The sequence below is a fragment of the Papaver somniferum genome, chromosome 3 (genome assembly GCF_003573695.1).
Source record: "Papaver somniferum cultivar HN1 chromosome 3, ASM357369v1, whole genome shotgun sequence".
Lineage (NCBI taxonomy): Eukaryota > Viridiplantae > Streptophyta > Magnoliopsida > Ranunculales > Papaveraceae > Papaver > Papaver somniferum.
This window is the reverse complement of record NC_039360.1, coordinates 212,957,952-212,973,287: the sequence shown is the minus strand read 5'-3', so window position 1 is coordinate 212,973,287 and position 15,336 is coordinate 212,957,952. Positions and strand designations below refer to the sequence as shown.

Sequence of the window (15,336 nt, the reverse complement as noted above, 5' to 3'; positions counted from 1 at the left end):
CTTCTTTGTTCAATCTTGTTTCCTGCTTTCTAAGTACTCTTACCTTTTGAGAAGCTATAGTTGATCTTCCTGCGATGTCTGTTGCAAATAGACTTTGCAGTCACTTGAATAAAAATGCATTATAAAATTGAAGTTATTATCAAGATTAAATAATTATTATTATGGAGTACCTTACATATAAAATCTGATTTTCTCTATTTAAATTTTCGTTAAGGCCCATGATAAATTTGAACTATGTCAAAAAAAATCACAAACTAAGGTTACTAATGACTGTTATAAAATAATATATTATTTTCATAGATAATAATATACTTACAAAAAATTTCATTGATTACAGGTCTATTTGATTCTAGTTAAAAAAAATTAAAAAAATTTCATAATTTAAGAGCAACGTAAAGTATAAAAATACTTATAAGGTTCAACGGAAAAAGAATGTAAAAAACACTAATGTTCATTCTCAGACCACTGTTGCATTAATTTCATTTCTGCAAGTATACTCGTGTCCTCTTTAGCATGTTGTTATCCCTTACTTCGTAAGTAATTTTTTTTTCTTCCATCAGAGAATTTGGAATTTGTTAAATCCGTGAATTATATAGATGTACCCGTCTGAATTATTACACTATGCCAATGAGTATATGCGTTCCCGTGAATTCAGTGGATATTGTGAACTATATTTAAAGGGAACGTATGTTTCATTTGGGAGTCCTGATATTAGGTGGGAAGAAGCCCATATGCAGAGGGAAAGATTTTGGCCAAACTGCAGTCAATACATGGTCAAAGTCAAACACTTATTTTAAACACTTATTGTTCTCAATCCACCCAAAGATCTTTCATGTTTATCTATTCCGTCCTCCCAAAAATAAAAATAAAAAGCAACCCTTCTATATTAGCTACTCATTAGTGTGATTAGACTACTAATGTCTATTTGCGTCGGATGATTAAGAGTCTTTGTCTTTATCAGTTTTACTAAGTTCTAATTTGGCTTTAATTAAACAGTTTTGGTATTATGGGACCATTAATTCTTATTTGATCACTCCTTGCTCTGCGTCTGTCTGTTTGGAGTCATTTGATCACAAACAGGAAATGCAGAGGTGCTTATTGTGTAGATCTGTAACAATGGTCGATATGAGGAAGAAGGCCAAGCCTATCTCATTTTTAGTTGGGTCTTGTTTGGTTTGTAAACCTAATTATAATTAAGGATATAATAGACATTTTATCATTTATCACTTTCTTAAAAGAGTCGAGCTTTCCTCAAAAGTTTTAGTCCCTCCCCTTAATCCTTCCCTCCTCGAATCATAAGATCAAGCAAAACACTATAAGAACCTCATGGATTTATCGTTGTGAGTACCTCTTGTGTAGAATAGTTGTAGAAAAACAGAGAACGGTGGTCAGTAAAAGTGGAGAATCTGAGCGAGAAAAAAACACTTGTGAACTATGAAAAATACCGTCGTAAGAAAATCATCTTTCCATTTTTCTTAATTAAAGCATAGATAAACCACCACGGTTGTGGTAGACCTCAAGTGAGTCGCAATCAGAAACAATATATCTCTGGAAAATAAGATAACTCTATAGGAACCATACCCAAATGTAATGTCCAATTATATTCTCTTTTGTCAGCAATATATATTATAGGGATTATATTTGTATATGTAAATTACGAAATGCTGATTTGACGCTTTCTGTTTGCTCATTACGCGAAGATAGACTCTAAGTAGTCAAAAGGGTTATGCGGATCAACTTTCGGTATCACCATTTTAGTAACCTTAAATAAACACTACTGATCTGCATCGCCAAGTTTATATACGTAAAAATTATGTACGTAACAATCAAGTAAGTGAAATTTCGACATCTTTTACTTGGACTACGACTATCTAAAAAGATGACTGGTAAAATATATTCTGCAAATTATGGTATGTGGCCAACATAAAAAAAATTGCATGGCATGCACTTGATTTCAAATGAAAATGACATGCACATTCATGGAAGCTCTATGCTGCTCCATTTTGACATGCTTTACGAAGTTGTACATTCATGGAAGTTCTATACTGCTCCATTTTGATATGCTTTACAAAATTTTGTTGTAAGCTTACCTTCTTTTTTTTTTGATCGGTTACTGTAAGCTTGCATTGCATCAGTGCTTTCTTTACCAAAAATATCAGGCAACAAAAACATACTTTAATACGTACATTGAACGTGCTAATATTTTCACTTATATAGATAAGTATAGACCTCAGTTCCTTCTTGAAATACAATGTGTTTCATTTGGGACAACGGGAAGTATCAGATCGCAGCAAACCAGTATATAGATAGAAGAAGGATAGATAAGTATGACATATTAACGAAGTGGAATAATTTGAGAGTGAATTGGAAAGAATATAAAGTTGGTTAATCTATCTTCAGCATAAAGTTTTGCTATTAATTTTTCTTATACAAATTTTATTATTATATTATCATTGAATGCCTATATATTATATTATCATCGAATGACTATATACATATTCCATTAAATTAAAATTTTTATATAAGATAAAACTTGAGCTTGGAGAGTTTTAGATTGCTCACCAAATAGTGATCGCATGAAATGTCAAACTGTTTCACTGCTAGATTCTTCGTTCTTTTTAACAGAAGCCTTCACATCAACCTATTGCATCTTTTGATTTCATACCAAGATCCCTTTAATAGAGAAAATAAATAAACGAAAATTTTTATTTCAACAACCTACGTAAACAATAATAAGAATTTTATGCATCCATAAGACCGTAGTAAATTTAAATAAAATCATAAGTTATTGATTGAATAATTTTTACAGACCATAGTGTTTCTTCACGATTTCGTACACCAGCCGATTCTCCCTTTATATGGATACTTTGTTTCATTTTAAAAAACAAAGGAAAGAGAAGTCGTCAGAAAGCGAGTAAAAGAAAAGAGAGATCCAGAATAAGGAGATGTGGAGCGGCCGTAAAAAGAAAAATATAGGGTTGGGAGAAAAACTTACATTATCTTAATTCTTAATATTTGTTCTCATTATGTGCTTGATCATATTCACTTTACTTTTTTTTTGGCTAAATAATATTCCGCAGGGCCAAAAGATTTTCCTGAAATTCTATTGGCTGAAATTTAAAATGGTGGGGCTAGAATCAACTATAAGCTCCGATTAACCACGTCGCTCGAAAAAACTCTTTTTTTATATAGAGAATTTGGGGAGCAAATATAGGTTAAGAGGTTTGAGGAGAGAAATAAACAAGAATTATTCTAGTAAATTCCTAAATCACCAAAGTTCATGGAAATATTTATTATTGTATAACTACTTACCGCTAGGCGTCAAGATATTAGCCGGCTAAAACATAAATATAATGAGATTACGTATAGATAGTTCCCTTTTCTTATATAATTTCATACCATAGCCTCGTTCAGCCCCTTATAAGGTTTGTTTATGGTACATTGCATACCAGGCACTTTCAAGTTTCAAATGTGTATTGTGCTGACACACTTTTCAGTGCACCGTCATCAATTTTGGATATCCAAAATTTTCATTCAGAAAATATAACCTACAAAGAGTGGGTTTTCACTATTCACATTTTTCTTTTTTCTAGGCAAAATTAAAAATATAAAGATCTATTTTTTGTGGGACGAAAATAGTTACGTTATGGATTATGATGTAAGGCGTTTATACCAAAATTAACATATTATGTTACTAATAATATGTTGACTAGATCCAACTACATCCAATAATTTAATTTTAACTTTTTCCACCTTCTCCTCATTGCAAAGGATAAAACATTTGATATTTTCTTGTGAAAAATGAAAAATTATACAATTAAGATCGGGTATCGTCGAATAATTTAACTTATATACAATTTCATAATGCAAAAAATCGACATTCATTATATATCAAATCAAATTCGCTTTTATGGATAATTGATTTTTGTACCATCCTCAATATTTTGTGAATTTTAATTACATAATAAGGAGAAAAAAACCAAGGTCACCATATTTGGAGTACAAAAACTCCACCCATATGTTGAGAGTTACAAGAACTCCATTTTCCCTAAAAGTGATACAAAAACTCCAAATTTTTATAAAGTTTAAATTAGATCATTCAAATTTTCTAATAATTCCAAAACAACCCTCCCATAGTTTATTTCTTCTTGTTTTCTGTCGTCGCCTGCTCTTCTTATCTAATTTATTTTTTCTACCGCCTCCTCTTCTTTAACTACTAGCAGAACTTCCTCTTTTTCCTTCTGCACCACCACCAAATCGACGTCAATATCCTGATCCTCCGGCTCTTTTTTTCCCCACCACCGATAACAACACCTCCTCCTTTTTCTTTTGTACCAAAGTATATAAAATACAGATCGAGAATGCGAATTGGGGAAAAGAAAAAGGTAAAAATTAAACTAAATCTAGAGATCTGATTTTTAGTGTAAGATTAATGTAATTTTTCTTCTCGATCTATCTATTTTAAAGTTGAACGTCAAAAAATTTGGTCACAAATGGTTTGTTGATTTGATGAATTAGATCTAGGGTATTGAAGAACGATGTAGAATTAAACTTGATCTTCGTTTTTTCGTTTATAATCAATGATCCTGATAGTGAACAAGGTAATTTTACTAGTCATTTTGTTAACCTTGATGTGATTGTTGTTTGGTCTTCCTTTAGTTAAGAATTTTTACAAAAAGGGAACTATCATACTTCCTGATATATATGCAAATGTCGAAGGTGTGATTGTCAGTTAATTTATGGAGTTCCATTTATTCGTAAGATGGATTACAATCATTTAGTAGGTTAGTTGTTGGTAGTTTCGGTGTTGGAAATTGACAAGTATACTGCAAGTTGAAATATTTTTAGTTTGGAAAAACAACACAGGTTAATTTTAACTATAATACACCAATGATGCCAATTTAAAGAGTTAGATAATTTGTACCTAACTAGTTCAACCAGCTTTCATCGATTATGAAACACTCAAGAGTACATTTATGATGAAACCAATTTCGGTTTCATCTCATTTTGGTGAAACCGATTTTGGTTTCGTCTAATTTTGTTTTTAATTTTTTTTCCATCTAAGTATTGATACCACATTATGATGGTGAATGAGTGATCGGTGTAAGTGGTCAGTATCGAACGAGTAGTGCAGTTGGTGATTGAGTCAGTAAGTGGTGATGGTGGTGAATGAGTTGTTTCATTCCTTATTTTCTTATCTTATTTAAGTGCATTTTCAGCATTGTACGGTACTTGATAATTTGGAAGGTCAGAATTGCGCTCGAGTTTTGAGTTTTCATTGTTGGCAGGTCAGAATCACGCTAGAGTTCTACATACACAACAAGTACACATCTATTCAGTGGAGATGCTGAAGAGGTATTTGCATGAAACGAATGTTGTAGAGAAACTAATCAAGTTCCCACAGTTGAAAGGCCAGCTATAGTGTTTCAAAAAATCCCTTATTATTAATCCCAATACTCTGCCACAACCAGGTCTTCCAAGTAAGAAGAAGATAATTTTTAATACCTGTTTACTTCCCAAGAAGAAGATAAGAACTTGTGATAGCTTCCATGTTTTGACTACCCATAACCGAAGGACATGCCATACTCGACAGATGTGAAGCCATTTCGATTACAATTCTTCGAATTTCAGTTTCAATTTAATTTAGACTACATACAATATGTATTTAATCTACTTTTCAGATTTCATTTTGATGTTTGTTTTAGAGTTATTTTTCATTTATTCTCTTTTATATTCTTTCTATAGTTAAACATGTTAATTTGTTGCAGGTGTGTCATGTTTGTTTCATTTTTAGATTAAGTTTGGCAGAACTTGCGGGCTTTTACAATCTGTTGGAACCAAAATAGGTTTCATCATAATTTTGCTGGAACGCTTTTTGGTTTCATCATTTTTTATTGCTATATTTCTTTCGCATCTTAACAACATAAAAGATAATATGTTGTCTAATGTTTTCTAAAGTAAAATTACTAAGCAGTGTTTTTTTTTTTGTGTCGCAGATATATGATACACCATTTATGAATTTTAAAGATCTGCTTACATGATTATCAAGTGTTACAGTGTAGTGAATTAGTGAAAATTTGTCCCAGTTTTTTTAAGTAGCAATCAATGTTCCCAAAAAAAATAGACATCATATTCTTTAGACATAAGATGTAAAGGACTACAAACTGAAATCAATTAAATATTTTTTTTTACAGAAACTGTAATTTGTCACCATTACAATTAGTTGATAACCATTTTACAAGTAGTTTAAACTTCAACAAAAACTGAATTTGCCAAAAGTACGGTACTTTTTTAGGCACGACATGCGAGTATTGTTCTCTTTTTCAAGGAGAATCTTACATGCCAGCTTTGATCTCACATTCTGCACCTTTTCTTGTTGATCATCTTGACGGCTTTCATCTTTTTCTTTAACTCGTCTTCTTTCAATAGATTTTCATAGAAAGGTTTGAAAAAGCGCCAAAATGGAGATGAAAAAAATAGACGGCATATGTTGTCCCTCCTTTTTGCATCAAAGCCTTTATTTCAGATGCTTCCGTGCACAAATGATGCAACGAGCACCTGTATGGCTCTGTTTCTCTTTTTTTCCCTGTTGTGAAACCAAAAGTAAAAAATAAGCACCAACAAAATGATGAAACCAATAACTGAAAAATGATGAAATCAAATCTGGTTACATCAAGCAAACATCCAACAGAAAACACACCCAACAGATATATATATATATATATATATATATATATATATATATATATGTAACCATAAGTGGAGATGGTGAAACCAAATATGGTTTCATTAAAAAAATGAAGACAATATAACACGCCAACAAAAAACTGTCTTCAATTTTTTACTCAAATTCGACAAGGGAAAAATGATGAAACCAAAAATGGTTTCATCAAAACTACCATAATTAATCAACACACCAACAGTTCTGGTAGAACCAAATTCGACAAGGGAAAAATGATGAAACCAAAAATGGTTTCATCAAAACTACCATAATTAAATCAACACACCAACAGTTCAGGTAGAACCAAATTTGACAAGGGAAAATGTCGAATCCAAAATTGTTTCATAAAAATGACCAGAATCAACCAACAACACCGAACTAGTTCTAGTGGAATTAAATCTAACAGATGGAAAATGTAAGATTTGTTCATACCGACCATTAATGAACAGTAATCAACCAAAAATATGAACAATAATAAATAGTGATCTTATTATTGATCAAAAAACATGAGACAAAGGATTCGATTTACCTTTTGGAGGATTTTTAATCGTCTTCTTGAGTTGTTCATCTTTCTTTCTCTCTTGTTGAGCATTCTTCTTCACCATTTTAACCGGTTTGTGTGATTTTTTTTTTTTACTTTTTTTGAATTTAGGTCATAACTTGTCTCGATCTATAATTTCTAGTTTCCAACAATCCATATCTGGAAAAAAAACAAAAGAACAGGTTCCAGTAGAAAAAAATAGAATCGGAAGGAAAATTATCAGTTTCGTAGATCTATTTTTTTTTCCTGAGAGATTAAGAAAAAGAATTAGACGAAGATATCATGGAAGTGATTTGCTGTTTGTTTCTGGGATGAGTAGATGGAGGGGTATTGTAGACAGTTCTAGAATTTGGGATGTTTATTCCTCTTTTGTTTTGGTGGAATTATCTTATACGGATGTTGACAGCCTTGACGCGCGCGTTATTTTAATTACCAATGTTTCTACTTGCATTTCCCTATCTCTACGGAAACGTACAGTATACCGGTCCTTCAATAATACCGATTTTGATAATCTATGGAAAATGAAATGAAAGCAGTCTTAGGCTCTTAATAAGGTAATTAATTAAGTAATTTAGCACTCTTTGATTAGTAAATCAGGTCAATGACCACTAATTCCAGTAAACCGTATACATTAAGTTATGTAAAAGACTAACTTAATAAGGTAATTAGTGAACATATTAAATTTAATTAAAAAAAGGTAACAAAATCAAATTAATTATACATGCATCATTATGTCAGATTTTCCTATTAGGTAGAGAAACTGATATTCAAAGATAATAACAGTAATGAATAATGTCATGTGTGAAACCAAATACACAGTCAAAACATCTTTTGATGTTTTAGTTCCAACGGAAGATTTTCAATTAATTATCTTCCTAATAAAAAACAAAATTTGGGTTATAATTAATAAATATTACTTAAGTTAGATATCATTAATTATCATGTCCAAAATCTTGAGAAAAAGTATACAAACCTATTTCAAGATTCTTATATCGCATGATCAGTTTTCTTTATAAATCTTGTGTAAATATATTTGGAATGTTTTTTCTTAGATAGGAAAAACTTGAGCAAATCAATCATGGGAGGAGATAGAGAAGAAGAAGAAGAAACATGCGACATTGGGTTAAGTCTCCGGCTCGGTTCTGGTGGGTTCACTTCAAGGTCCACCAACGAAGTCAAACATAAGACATCCGGAGTTCAATTGAGTCTATTGTTTCCGTCGAATCCAAAGGAAGAAATTGTCAATGATTATCATGGGAAAAACGATGGGGATCGATGGAGTTCGAAGACGGTAAATCAAAATGATCAAGAAGAACATGCAAAGATAGTTAAGAGAGACAATACTAGTGTTGATAGTAATATTGACAAATATGATCATACTAATACAAGGAAGAAACTTAGACTCACCAAAGAACAAGCAAATTTGCTTGAAACTAGCTTCAAACAACACAATACCCTTAATATGGTAATGTATCTTATCTCTTTTGGTTTCATTGCTTAGTTTCATGTTTATCATTCCTTTAGAGATAAAAAAAAAAATAGGAAAGAATATTCATAAAATTGGTTAAAAAGACCAAAATCAGCAATTTCTGGGTGAAAAAGACATCTAAATTTTGATACTTTTTAAATGGACAAAAATGTAAAAATAGCCAGGATGTAAACAGTTTCATCCTACCCATTTTCAAATATTTTTTCTTATTTTTAATTTACACAGGATGTATCCATTTTCATTCTCGCTATTTTCTAAGTTTAAGCCAGGATAAATCCATTTTCATTCTTGCTATCTTTTTTTTGTCCATTTCACCCATACTAATTTTTACTCGTCCATTAGAACCGTGTTCTAAAAATATTTGGACAAATAACCCATTTTCCGAAGAATATTATACATGAAAATCTCAGTAGATTTGTAAGTAATCTGGCTTGATATTGGGTGAAAATAATTATTTGCATGTAATTTATTTTTGAATTATGACACATTGTTTTTGCTGGAAATTTAATAAAATTTTTACCATTTCTATACTACTTTTGAATTCATATTTCAGTAATCTTTTTGACCAAATCGAACAGATGCAGAAGCAAGAATTAGCAGAAAGGTTGGATTTACGGCCTCGACAAGTCGAAGTTTGGTTCCAAAATCGGAGAGCAAGGTATGTACATTTTTTTGATGAAATACATAATAAAGCCACAACAGTTATATTAGTTGTACTAAGAAAAATTAATAGTGTTAATGTTTGAGGTTTTGAAGGACGAAATTAAAGAAAACAGAAGTTGATTGTGAAGTGTTGAAGAAATGTGTTGAAAGATTGAATGAAGAAAACAGAAGGCTGAAAAAAGAGTTGCATGAATTAAGATCAGTTAAACTTGAACCACCATCGTCATCATCTTTCTATCCTCATCATATGCCAAAAAATGTTGCTGCCTCAGCTATGTGCCGAAACTGTAACAAGGTTTCCAACAAGAGTAGCAGTGAAAACAAACATAATACTCTTACTCTTTTCAGTGATATAGGTAATGCTAATGATAAAATCTGACATGTATGTACTAGGTTTTAGTACAATATATAACTATAAAGCTAAGGAAATGACAAAGGCAAGCAAAGAATGTTGCTTCATTTGAGGTAGGTATGTCAAGATTGATGGCCACTTCCACGTCATTTGTATCTTGCATTAACTGTTAGTGTTGAAATTGGAAGTGTTTTTGTTGAAGACATTGATGATTAAATAAAAAAATAATAATATTTTGACTTCAGGTCAAGGACTTGACCTTTAAAAATTGTGTTCTTGATTTGGATGGATTACTATACTAACTATGATCTTGCTTCTGGAAGTCATTTCTAACTCTTTTTTTTCTGACTTTTTTGCTCCTTGAATTTTGAAAAGTTAATTCTGAATGTGTACCCATAAGAGATCATTGTAGAGTGTATTGAGTGAAGGCTAATTCCAGTGCCCCTAATAAGTTAGTAGTCAAGTTAAGTACAAATACCAAGGATATTAAAATCACATATTGTACATGCATAGAGTCTGAGAAGTTTTATGGTTTGCCAACAAGTTGAATGAAACTGATTTTACATGCAATTTCCAAGTATTTTCAATTATGGTAAAGGCGATGAATGTGCATTGCATGGTAGGTAGATGCAAAATATAATATATTACACCAAAGAAAGAAGGGAGGCTAGGTGTGCACAAGGTAATCTGGAAGTGTTTCCCCCAAGATTCAGCTGGTACTTGAGTCATTCTGTTATTTCTTTCTGTTCTAATAATGGATTGGAAATCGCTGGGTTCGGTATATGCATCATTGATGTTAATAAGAGGTGCAGCTAGAGAAATGATGCCTCCTGAACTGTATGATGCAGCCAGAAGTACATTCTTTCATTTCTTCTCTAATCTTCAGGCAGAATCTATTACACTCCAAATCCAAGAATATGAAAAAGAGTCGTATAACCATATCTTTGATTCAGTTCAGTGTTATCTAAGTTCCAAATGCTTTACTTCTTCGTCCAAGTGTTTAAACCTATCGAAAATCAGAAACTCGAAGAATCACACTTATACCATGGTCCCCGAACAAACTATCGAAGATATCTTCAATGGTATCAAATTCACATGGTATTTTCATAGTGGCCTAGCCGAAATTGGGTCTAGTAGTTCTAGTAGTAAAAACGGCAAGATTTGTTGTTTCAAGCTTAGTTTTGAAAACACATGCAAGGAGTTTGTGAACTCATCTTATATACCTCACATTATAAAAGAAGCCGAGATATACGAATTCAAGAACAGAGGGAAGAAACTTTTTACGAACAGTCGTTCTGGAGATTACTGGTCACAAGTATGTTTATTCTCTCATCCATCAACATTTGATACGATTGCCATCGATCCGGTTCTGAAACAAGAGAAGATCTGAAGAAATTTGTGAATAGAAGTGACTTTTATAATAGAGTTGGCAAGGCCTGGAAGAGAGGTTACCTTCTCTATGGTCCTCCAGGAACAGGCAAAACAAGTTTGATTGCTGCCATTGCTAACTATTTGGAATACGATGTCTACGACATGGAATTAACATCTGTGAAGAGTAATGCACAGCTAAAAAAGCTTTTGATTTCAACTCCAAGCAAGTCAGTAATAGTTATTGAAGACATTGACTGTTCCATACACCTTTCGAACCGAGTAAAGAAGAACACCAAGGAAGCTAATGAGGATATGGATGAAAGTACAAACAATGGAAGCAGCGGTGTCAGTTTATCAGGCGTTTTGAATTTTGTTGATGGACTTTGGTCACCTTGTGCTGGAGAGAGACTGATTATATTTACCACAAACCACAAAGAGAAACTCGATCCGGCTTTACTAAGATCCGGTCGAATGGATAAACATGTCTGTCTCTCTTACTGCAACATGGAATCGTTCAAGATTTTGGCGAGAAGTTATTTGAAAATTGAAGAGCATGAGTTGATGAATGAAGTTAAGGAACTGTTATGCTCCCTGGAGATTACACCAGCTGATGTTGCAGAGTGTTTCATGAAATATGACAGATCAAGCACAGACATGGGTATGAAAATTGGGGTTGAAGAAATGAAGAAGAGATTGAAAATGAACAACCAAGGAGATAAGACAAATCAAGCACAGACAGACAAGAGATTCTCATCCTGTAATAAAATTTTATCAAAAATGTAAATTTTGCACCAGGGCCCTTCTAGATTCAGGATCGGCTCTGCACTTTACTTATGTGACTAAGCAGGCACTTACTGTCAAGCTTTTTGATTAAAATAAGTGGATAAAGTTTCAGTCCACTAATAATAGAAAAATAGGATGTTGATCCACTGGAACTTCCTTGCATTTTCTTAGCAGAATTGTATGTCTGGCAGCTTTGAAGGTTTCTAATCACAGTGCAGTTGGAGTTTGAGAGTGAGAGATCAGATAGACATGGAGGCTCTAATGGATTGGAAATCGATGGGTTACCTATATGCATCTTTGATGTTTGTAAGAGGTGCAGTCAGAGAAGTAATACCTGCAGAAGTTTATAAAGCTGCAAAAACTACATTCTTTTACCTCTTCACAAATCTGCAAACAAAACTTGTTACGATCCATATCCACGAAGTTGAAAACGACAGCGATAACGATATCTTTAATTCGGTTCGACGTTATCTAAGTTCGAAATGTTTTGCTTCTTCTAAGTCTCTACGGTTGTCAAAAATCAAGAACTCGAAGAACCATACTTACACCATGGTTCCTGAACAAAGTATGGTAGATATGGTGGATGGTGTCAAGCTCACTTGGTCTCTTCATTCTGACCAGGTTGAGAAGGTATCAAAGAGCGAGAGCTCAAGAAGTTTTTTCAAGCTATGTTTTGAAGAAAAACACAAGGAGTTTGTTGATTCATCTTATATTCCTTATATAATGGAAGAAGCTGAAATTTCTAAATTCAAGAACAGAAGAAAAAAGCTTTTTACGAATCGGTCTGGAGATTGTTGGTCACAAGTAGGCCAATTTTCTCACCCTTCGACGTTTGATACAATCGTGATGGACCCAGTTCTTAAACAAGAGATTCAAGCAGATTTGAAGAAATTTGTGAACAAAAGTAAGTTCTATACCAGTGTTGGAAAAGCATGGAAGAGAGGTTACCTTCTTTATGGCCCTTCTGGAACAGGTAATGTACTTTTTCAATTTAATTCTTTTCCAGAAACGGAGGTAGTATTTTGGTAACTCTCTGCAAATTGTGTACTTCAAAATGACTAATTGATTTGTGATTAAATATGGCAGGGAAAACAAGTTTGATTGCTGCCATTGCTAATTACTTGGATTTTGATATCTATGACATGGAGTTAACGTCTGTTAAGAACAATTCACAATTAAAAAGGCTCCTGATTTCCACTTCAAGCAAATCAGTTATAGTCCTCGAAGACATTGACTGTTCGTTAGAACCGAAAAGAGAATAAAAATCAAGAATTTGATGAGGGAAAAATGAAAGCAAATAATGGAACAAGTAATGTCAGTTTATCTGGTATTTTGAATTTTGTTGATGGACTTTGGTCACCTTGTGCCGGAGAGAGATTGATCATATTTACGACGAATCACAAAGAGAAACTTGATCCAGCTTTACTAAGGTCGGGTCGTATGGATAAACATATTAGTCTGGCTTTCTGCAATATGGAATCGTTCAAAATTTTGGCGAAAAATTATTTGAAAGTCGAAGAACATGAGTTGATGAAAGAAGTTGGACTGATAAGTTCTATACAGATGACGCCAGCTGATGTTGCAGAGTGTTTCATGGGCTACGATGAAGATCCTGACACAGGCATGAGAAATGTGGTTGAAGAAATGAAGAGAAGAAAGGAAATAAACAAGAAAGACGAAGAAAAAATGGATCAAACAAAGAAGAGATTGCCGTCAAATGACAAAGAAAACAAAGAATTGAAGCGATTGAGACCAACTGGAGATGATCCAAAACAAGATCTGGAGAAAACAATTCCATCGATTGAACAAGAAGAAAAAAGAAAGAAAGTGTATGAAAACGGAGACAAGGAAGAAAACGACTATGCATTTTAATTTTATTTTGCAATGGTAGGTGATTATAGCAGAGAGGAACCACTGGCCACTGGACACAGTGAGCGGGTAGTCTGACCATGATCTGATCTGTGAGGAAATCGTCCAGATAACATGAGGATTCCGTGTGTTTTGTAATTTGTCGCTAGTATTTGATTTTCGAATATAAGCTAGGTGCAGCCTTCAATGTGTCAAATGTGCTATAGATGCCTTCTCAAAAAATCAATAATCTGTAGATAGGCCAAATCAGTTACCAACCTTACAACCAAGGTTTGAAAAACGGCCGTTTTTTCCGAAAAAACGTCCGTTATAACGCTCACGTCCATATACCGTGCCCGTGAGGCTCACCAACACGCTTACCTAAATAACACCGATAAATAGGAAAAAATGGCGTTATTTAGACCCGTTATAACCGTTTTCATACTTGTGATTACCGTTTTTCTAAAATTAATATTTCAGTTTTTTTCTTCTAAATAACATTTTAACACACGTTTTTTACACCGTATTTTCCGTTTTCATACCGGTTAAACCCGTTTTTAAGGAAAAAAAATTTGAGTTGGAGAAATTCTTATACAATTTTTAATTTCAAACTTACAACTAAAATTTCATAAATAATCATTAAACACTTCAAATTTTATAAACTTACAATAAGTAACCTAGTGACAGTAGTGCTTGAAATTTTAAACTTAGACAAACCAACTTGTACCGGCATTTTTTTCCGACTTATTCAAGTATTTTCTGTTTTCTCGACGATTCTCAGTTGATTCCTCCTCCTCTTCCTCCGCCTCATATTGGTTCGCGTAATGCATTTGGCTGTCGTAGTTAACGGTATCGTCATCTTCATAACCATAGTCTTCTTCCTCATTATCATTACGATTATCTACTTCATTATTGATATTAATATTGGAATTATACTCTTCATTAATTCCTCGGGTATCTTCTTCTGGACGATCTTCAGTGTAATGAGAATTGTATATGGGATTTTCATTTTCATGACCTTGTGTATTGTCTCCAAATGTTAGGTTACCAAAGTCATAAACAAAGTTACTCACTGGCAACCTTTGATATGAGATTTCAACTTCTGGATCATGCCATTCGTATGGTGGAGGGAGAGGCTCTGGATTATTAGCTGCTTCCTCTTACAATTCATTTAACCAATGTTCTTCCTGAGGTAAAACTGGTGTTTCATCATCCCCTGCTATCCAATCAAGCATATTTTCATCTGTCAGCAGGCTATGAACATCGTGGACATCGATGTTATGTCGCTTTGCTTTACCTTGAACTCTTTGCTGCTCCAATCTTAAATTGTACTGAACATATACCAAATCGTTTATTCTTGACGAAACTAAACGGTTGCGTAGTTTGGTGTGAATTCTTTCAAACACACTCCAATTCCTCTCGGATCCAGACGATGTGTTTGTCTGGCTTAGTATCTTTACCGCGATCCTCTGGAGTGATGGAAACTGAGCACCGTATGACAACCACCAGCTTACAGGATCACCTTGCAGAGCAGCCAATCTTGCTGATGGTGATGCAAATTGGCCTTG

At 33.3% G+C, this 15,336-nt stretch overlaps 1 protein-coding gene and 2 pseudogenes across 1 annotated transcript; all 3 read left to right on the top strand.

Annotated features, from left to right (window-relative positions):
* Positions 1–8,340: 8,340 nt before the first annotated feature.
* LOC113360609 (homeobox-leucine zipper protein HOX15-like) lies at positions 8,341–9,793 on the top strand. Its single transcript, XM_026604102.1, has 3 exons — positions 8,341–8,727; positions 9,330–9,409; positions 9,508–9,793. Exons 1-3 carry the CDS (start codon positions 8,341–8,343, stop codon positions 9,791–9,793), a joined length of 753 nt encoding a protein of 250 aa, XP_026459887.1.
* Positions 9,794–10,372: 579 nt separating this feature from the next.
* LOC113358591 lies at positions 10,373–12,001 on the top strand (annotated as a pseudogene).
* Positions 12,002–12,048: 47 nt separating this feature from the next.
* On the top strand, positions 12,049–13,985 carry LOC113358590 (annotated as a pseudogene).
* The last annotated feature ends 1,351 nt before the right edge of the window (positions 13,986–15,336 follow it).